General features: G+C 32.9%; 2 protein-coding genes and 1 long non-coding RNA gene across 4 annotated transcripts in view; 1 reads left to right on the forward strand and 2 right to left on the reverse strand.

Annotated features, from left to right (window-relative positions):
- Nucleotides 1-2,217, reverse strand: part of LOC124439801 (neuralized-like protein 4) — a 59,099-nt gene extending 56,882 nt beyond the window's left edge. For both annotated transcript variants that reach the window (XM_046990053.1, XM_046990054.1), the window contains exons 1-2: nt 2,140-2,217; nt 76-345 (exon numbers count right to left, since the gene is read on the reverse strand). In XM_046990053.1, the coding sequence (XP_046846009.1) occupies nt 76-345; nt 2,140-2,170 (301 nt within the window). In that variant the 5' untranslated portion in view covers nt 2,171-2,217. The remainder of the gene's footprint in view (nt 1-75; nt 346-2,139) is intronic.
- A 2,182-nt stretch (nt 2,218-4,399) lies between these two features.
- LOC124440587 lies at nt 4,400-7,137 on the reverse strand. Its single transcript, XR_006946685.1, has 2 exons — nt 7,075-7,137; nt 4,400-4,819 (listed from the first exon to the last, which is right to left on the reverse strand). It is a non-coding gene; the product is annotated as an uncharacterized LOC124440587 (long non-coding RNA).
- Nucleotides 7,138-7,146: 9 nt separating this feature from the next.
- LOC124440586 (tyramine/octopamine receptor-like) overlaps nt 7,147-8,326 on the forward strand; it is a 3,809-nt gene continuing 2,629 nt past the window's right edge. The window contains exon 1 of the mRNA XM_046990986.1: nt 7,147-7,774. Coding sequence (XP_046846942.1) covers nt 7,408-7,774 — 367 coding nt within the window. The 5' untranslated portion in view covers nt 7,147-7,407. The remainder of the gene's footprint in view (nt 7,775-8,326) is intronic.

The following is an 8,326-nucleotide window of genomic DNA, read 5'->3' on the forward strand; positions in this document are numbered from 1 at the left end:
AAAATGAAGTTTTACAGCGCTCTGGATACGCTAAGGAGCTGTAATTTGTTGCCAAATAACTATTTACTAGCTTACCTATGTCCAGTGTAATATCACTTCCTCCAAAAAGGGGTGGAACCAACTTATCAACAGAAACCTCAAACACTTCATTATCTCGTAAAGGTTGATCACTGAAAACTATGCCATTTCCAGCACTTAAAAGTTGAAATCGACGTTCAGCTGTTCTCTTATCTGAGCTCAATGATATTAACCCGCTGTGTTTGAAATGGAAACTATAGCGGTCCGTTCGACTGACTGAAGATACAATGTCTTCATCATCATCATCTTCCAAAGTGTTACGTAAAGCTGAATAAAAACATGAAATGATCACTATTTATAACAAGACACACGAAAGTCGTGCCATTTATTCTCAAACCAATGACCAATGACCTGAATACAAAAAAGATTTTTTTGTTGCAAATCACCATAACTGAGCATCAACAATTGCCAGCCTCTTCCAAGTCCTTCCTCTACTATGTAAGCAATTATCGAGTCGTTGTTTTTCACAAAAACAATTAAAACAAGTTGTTCTAAGCTGTAATTTTTTAAAAGTAGAGCTAAAAGCATTTAGACAAAAAGAATGTAAAAATGATAAGATGATAAACATCCACCAATAGGCGTAAGGGACAGGGAGGACTGGGGAGAGGAGGCAGCTACTCTGCTAAAACAGTTCGAAGACTGACAACTTGGGCAGATTTTATTCTTGGGTGGACGAAAAATAAAGAAGAAAGAAATTATGACGTGTAATTTGAAGTCAATAAGTCCGGTATTTTATTATGAATTGAAGGATATATACTCACTGCCCCCTACCCTACTCAAAAAATAATAATAGCTATCGTACGTGTATGCCCTGCAATCTGATATTGGCTTGTCTTAATCATCTGATATTCTTTATTCCAGAAAAATGACGGTGAGATTTTGTTGCTCGCTTTGTGTTATCTATATTTTCTTACATCATATTCACGTATGCACGATATGCTGCATTATTTAGCTCCTGCAAACCATTTTTCTTTACTAAATTACTATACTCATTGGAAACAGCAAAACAAATAAATATTGCTGATAACTCTAGTGGGTGTTGTTGTTTTTATGGTACACCGCTGTGTTCATCACAAGCTATTGAATATTTTTGGGTTTATTTTGTTGAATAATTTTTCCGCAGCATTGAATGTTTGCCAAGCAATTTTATTGAATATTCTAAGACAAGTGTCATATTAAAAACTTAGGGCAGTTGTAAGTTGTGGAAAGTTTTTATTAACGCTTTGAACATTTTGGTCATTGATATTCCACGAATTTACCAAATATTTGAAGAGCGTTTTGAATTTTTACTCAATCCAGCAACCATGTTCCCTTCCTTGCAAATTTTACTCATTTAACTATTGACCATTTGATTTGAAAATTGTCTATAATTAATTATTTGCAACATAATTGTGACATTGGGTTGTACACCAAGATTAAATTATTCATTAGGTTTTTAAAGTCATGCTGGTCATGCCCTTATTAAATAAAAGTCAGCGCTATCCATGCATGTAATATTAGCCTTGGAGACAGAACATTTCGTTTGGCAACAGCATTCGGTTTTAGCACTAATCTTATCCATAATTCAAGTATGAAATATGCAGTTTTGAGCCTGAAAACAACTTAGCTGTTATCAGATCATGCTGAACATTTACTTAAAATTGAATTTGACATTATATTAATCTAGCAACTAGACGTCGGTGATGTTCTTTTATTGGCAATAATTTAAATTTGAAATATCTGTAGTTTGAAATGTTGGAAGTTTGTGTTGTCGATTTCATTTACTCATTTTAGGTAATAGCTTTCACTTTCATTATTTGATGTTATTTAAGATCGAAATCAAAGTTAAAATCTTGTTAAAATTTGAACAACATCAGAATATATAACTATTTACGTTGTTTATTTGTTTAAATACGGCGCAAAATCAAGATGTCAATATTTTATCGATTCTTTCAACATTGTATATTGGCTGCTACGATTTTGTCGTCAGAACAAGACATAAGTATTCTAAATTTACATTCTTAAACACAAATTTATAAATTTTATTAGTATTGTACTTTTTTCAAGCCATGAAAGACTTACCGTTGAGAAGAAAGGCATCAAAAAGCGACATTTATTCGTCATACAGATCACAACTTGTCTTACGTGTTCAAGACATTAGCTAACGTCGATTTTGAATATAATTTCTTGGTATTTTGAATAATTCAAATAAAATTCATGATCAAACAATAAACTTTACCACATACGATAAATAATATCACTTTCGTTTAAGAGAAAATTACCAATTGCTAAGTTACGAAATAATTCAGGCTTTCTTAGAAAATCACGGCTTTTGTTGGATTAGGAACGATCGATTTTATGATATAGAAGTGAGGCTTGAGAATCAGAAACCTCTTTTAACAAGCAACAAAAGCATTTTTATTTTTTTGCCTTTCTACTTCCAGAACGCTTGTGTATGGAATAAATTATTCCATACATGAGCGTTCTGAAAGTGAAAATTCATCATAATGGAAATAATTTGATTGTGATTCCGCGAATTTCATTGAGGTGTTTTTCAATGCAAGTTTCAACTCTGACCATTCATCTTTTTGATTTTTATACAGAAATATGGACTATGGTGAATCTTTCTCAAAACTCAAGAATAAGAGATCCCTTTAAGTTTTTCTCATCTAAATGATTAAGGTGTACCGTCATAATACTTGCAATATAAATAAAGGTATGTCAGAGAATGCCAAATATATAATATTGCAATGCTCCAGACACCCAAGAACCTCCCTCGCCTTTCAGAACCTACAATAAAAGTATTTTTCTTTTGTTATCGCAGTCAGTAGTAATCAAGTAATAGAACGTTCTAAAATAATCAAAAAATTGAGTAAACTTTTGATAAGGTTTTTTCATAGCCCCTCAGTTTTCATTCATACTAAGTTGGGGGTGTGTGTCTATAGAATTCATAGTCCCCAGTTCTTCCGTCTATACTTAAGTCATTATGTAGTGTGAAGGTTGGTTACTCTAGGTATCTCTATGTGCGAGGGCTTGCTAGCACTTTCAAATTAAAAGACTGTCTGAGTTGGAGTACTTCTTTTTGTAAAGTAACGTATATTTCCCTAAACATACCGTGGGTGATGTCGGAAATGCTAAAAATTGCACTTCCGCGAGGCCTTGAAAATCAAAATTTTCCGGGGGAGCATGCTTCCGGAGCCCTTCCATGAGTGGCGTTTGAAAAATCCTGGATCCAAAATAGTTAATGACGTCAGAAAATATCATACAAGTGTATGCTTGTGCTAATTTGCTTCGTAGTTAAACATGGATGCTCTTTGTCATCCTCACTCCCAATTATCAAGAAATTAGCTTGAAATTTACCTGGAAAAAAGGTGTAAGAAATGTAGCTGTTCCATCCTTAACAGAAGTAATCCCATGCCAAAGAAGAAGAATAACGCCTAATATTATGTCATGCAATACAAAGCTTGCTGCATTTTGGAAAAGATCGAACAATTAGGTCGATCTTATTGAGCAGTTCTCAGTAAAGTAGAACAACAAATTTAGACTACTCATTGAAGTACCACAGTTAAATCTTCTCAAGGTTTTTACATATTTACTTTATTTAACACCTCAATTTGTTTCTGAATGTATTTTCAACTGCACAATGGATTAAAATATAGAAATATATATATTTGCATGTTTTAATCCGTGTTAATCCCCAACCACAACTGATTTCAATGGAAGCTATTAGCTTCTCTTTGCTTCTAGCTTTTGTTCTTTAGAACATGCATATATGAATATCCCCTTCCCCAATGATCGAGGTTGCATGGCCTCTAAATAGCTGTAAGAATATATGTGTACTTTTCGACGACAGACAGGTGCCACTGTTGCAAATTAATTTTATTTTGCATACGCAATGTAGCTCTATTACATTATTTTAGAGTAAAAATTGCTTTCAGAACGTGAAAATTGGCAAAGTAAGGCAAGTTTCGAGCAATTCTTTCATAGTCACGTGATCAATCTTTCAAGCAATGTGAAATACCTGTAACTTTCATTTGGCAGATGTAAGTACTTACGAACTTTGAAAAGTTATAATTGCATTTACAGCCCAAAAATAAAAACTTTCCTTCCATGATTTTAAAACATTTTTTCAACTCAGCCTTGTTATCATGTGGAAGACACAAAATGCCAAAATCAAAGCCTTCTTAGCACGTTTAGAGATTATATTTGAAGCTGGAAACAGTGATATTCTTAAAAAAGATCACAAGTCGCTTATTTTAAGCTCAGTTTCCTGCTTCTACTATAAATATCCATCAAATGTGTCTTTTAGAACTGCCTCCAGATTATATTTTTAAAAGAATTATAAATGCCCAAAATTGTGCTATATTTTGAGAAAATAGCTGGTAAAGATAGACAAGAAAATTTATTCAGCAAATACACATTTTAAACAACCTAATTGAGTCATAATTCACCACATGCATAGGTGTCTCATTCTTTGGCCTTCATTTGTCTTTTTCTCACATTTTAAGTATCGTAAGAATTGCAGAACATCCTTTAATGTTAGATACACAAGATAACATTGATACCTGCATCCTTAGAAACAGTAGCATAAACAACCATTTAGGAATAATAATCTATACTTTTCCAAAAAGTTCCATCACATATGACAATGCATTATCAACAATTTTATTCATTGGCATTCCTTCTGGTAATGAGTTTTTAGCATCATCTTCCGTGGCTTCTTCATACACAGCTTTAGCATTTTAGAGAAAACCTGTCTGTGCTACGAAAGAACATGAAGAAGGTCATGGAGGAGGTAGAATGTTCAAAGGTTTACGACTGTGGCTTCAGTAAGTACACAACCAACAGGCATAAACAATCTTTCTGGTTACTTTATAGAGATTTTTAGGAAGTTTTGAAGAGTAGAATTCTTTTCAAAAACCACATGAAGCACAATTCGAATACAAATCCTAGATTACACATTCCATCAGTTTTGTTTAAGTGCCAAGTTTAAGTGCGTAATGCAGTTCCCATTTAGAAATAGTCTGCCTCCTTAATCATGTTTATGTTTACATTACATAATCCGTGTAACGTTTAAAAACGCATTTCACAACAGCAATGGTGAGCTCATTGTTATTACAATACTATGTTCACGTCACCATAGAGACGTTTCCCAGTTAAAACATTTGACAATAAATTTTGTTTTAAAAACAAACAACGACGTAGAAGTTAAACAAAACCCTGCTATTCTTTCAAAAAACGATGTTCTTGTTTAGTCTCAGTAAAAACTAACTTTTACCTCAGGCTTGTACGTTTTAAACGTCGCATTTTACATGCGCCGAATGCATTTAAAGCAAAAGAAAATGAGATAAAATTCCTCATTATCTTTTATTTTAAATGCATTCGGCTCATGTAAAATACGACGTTTGGAACAGGCCTTTGAAAATATTTTGGTTTCTGCTTTAATTCTGCATTTTTGGTGTCAGATAAGAATAGAGCACTCAATAAAAAGTCAGAGTTGTTCTACAACTGCGCATATTTAGCACACAAACTGTAAGTTGTTATGTATACGCAGCTTCGCGGGAAAGTTGACGCGGTGCGATACACAATAAAAGTCCAATAGTTCATTTTTCATTTGCATAATGATCGTTTGACATGTGAAGCAAAATGTAAAGAATTTTATGGAATACTGACTAATATTACATTATTGCAGTGTTATTCTTTTCATCTTCATGACATTGGGCATTTTATTGTTTTTATATCGTTATATACTAACACGAATGTTTAAATTTTACAACTTTGTAGAGTCCATGTTATATACATATGATAATATCAATCTATCCATGCGCAGACTTTTCACGTTAAATATTTATACAAAATGTATAAATAATATGAATACCTCGGCTGCTTATCAATATTGATGGTGACCGTTATGGGGGATATTATATTTTTTGGGTCAACAGTTGCAGATCGCAGTGATCATCTATATAATATATATATAATCATCAAGATAGAACGCATGATAGTAAGTCTGTTGAGTAATTCATAAATGAATATCACTCTGGGAAGGACGGGTGCCGTGTAAACTTCCTCCGGTCATCAACTCGTAATGGTGGCACCTTACACGCACCTCTCCTTGATAAAGTGAAATTAATTTATGAATTATACTCATTAGACTTAAAAGCATTCTTTTTGTAAGACTTGCGTATTCATCATGTGTTCTAATTTTGATGAATTTGATTTGAAAAATTGGAAAAGCGAACTTTTTGCGTAGTTTACAACAGAAAAAGTGAAAAGTATCAGTGTGACAAGCTGTGTCGTTGACGAGAATGACGTCCGTCGTTTAATTTCTCTTGACAAGCACAAATTACTTATTGTTCATGTACATATTAACATTCAATGAATATTTATCAAAACTTCACACTTGCTGCTGTATATCCTTTTAGGAAATCCGAATATTCATGAACTTATATTGAAGGCAACTGGATATGTTTTTGAAATCTTTAATTTAAAATAACTGTTAGAGAATGTTGATTGATATGAATACATGCATGGAGAAAACTATGGAGAAAACTGCGACAGCGTTGTGGTATAACTTTGTGGGATTTAGCAAATATTTTAAATATTTAGTAAATCCATAATCTTTTTAAATTTAACCAACAATTCATTTACAAGTGTTTGTCAACAAAACATATATGTTTTAGCTCTTACGCAAATGATGCAATGTATATAGCAACTCTACTTGTGGCAAATTGCATTTAATATCAGTTCCATTGATGACTTTTAACTAAATGTCTTTTATTATTTCTATAATCACAGCATTCTAATTTTCAATATCGCTTTTAAAATTCAAAATTTATCCAAACTTTTTCACAATTGCCTGTGTTAAATGGGATTATGAGAGACATGAAACTCTGCCAGGCAGTTCGTCATACCATATGCAAATCTGCTGAGAATCAAGACCTTTCATATTTCGTCGCTGTGTCACAAATAGTCATACGGATATTATTATTGTCTGTTCGGCGATATAATACATACCTAGTTGATTGGATTGCAAATCGGCCTCCTTTAAAACGTTTTAATTTAGATTCTGAATTGTTTTGTCTCTCCACGTAACAAAAACAATGTTGATCAATTAAGACGCAAAAACCTACAACATTAACAGGTGGAAAGGTAATCAATAAAGCATTTCACTTTTTATCGAACCAATTGAAACTATCTCGTGCTAATTATAACCAGCTGTTTTGGTTCACTGAGAAAGAAACCATCAGGATTACAAAAATATTGATGATATGGAGGGTGTTATTTTTTCATAGTGTTATAAAATCGTCACCTTAAAAAAGTCCTGTTCATATAGTTCACAAGAGAAAAATGAAGGACTCGGCATTTGTAATTCTCTTAGAAATACTGTTGGCGTTTCTTGCAGTCGCAATTGTGCTTGGAAACATTTTTGTCATTCAGACTGTCTTGAGAAATACTCAACTCAAAACTATACCTAATATGTGCATTACGTCGCTTGCTGTAGCTGACCTATTTGTTGGCTTGGTTAATGTGCCTATGTATATGTATGCAGTTTACGCTAATGAAATGGGAATATTTGTTTCACGAGCGTATGGTCTTTCACTACAATCGTTAGACATCTTCTTTGGAAGTGCATCCATTGCTCATCTTGCAAGTATAAGCGTAGAACGATGTTACGCAATTACATGTCCAATGAGAAGAAGATTTCTTCGTAAAGGTAACCAAGGAATTATCTTTATAGATGATTTTTTATATTATGCAATTTGACTCAGATTTCTTATTTTTACTCTATGAACAAATATGTTCCATATCCAGTTTAAACTACTTGCACTATACATATTTGTTGTTTTTTATTTGTCACAAGACTTGCTTTTATTGTTTGTATATATTCTTATTAAATTTTGAGAAAAACGGTTTAATAAGAAGTCATAGCAACGAGCTACCAAACTAGTGAAACTTCCGGACTAATTGAATGTAGTTCATAAGTACCTAGCTACAGTCTAAAGCGCACTATACACAGACAAGAGCATTTTCAACATATAATTCACGTATCCATCATCTTGTTTAGACTTACTTTTTGAAAGCGCTTTTTTTATTTGATATTTACCATGAAAATTGCACAGATATACTTAACAGATATTTTTAAGTGCCGCACCATCTAATCAGATTCAACCGAATGTATAAATTCTTTGTCGCGCGTGTCTAAAATAAAGAAGTGTGAAAATAGTTTCAGAGCCATATTTGATCTTTAAAGTTTGCTCAATATTTT

The sequence above is a fragment of the Xenia sp. Carnegie-2017 genome, unplaced genomic scaffold (assembly GCF_021976095.1).
Source record: "Xenia sp. Carnegie-2017 unplaced genomic scaffold, XeniaSp_v1 HiC_scaffold_2, whole genome shotgun sequence".
NCBI lineage: Eukaryota > Metazoa > Cnidaria > Anthozoa > Malacalcyonacea > Xeniidae > Xenia > Xenia sp. Carnegie-2017.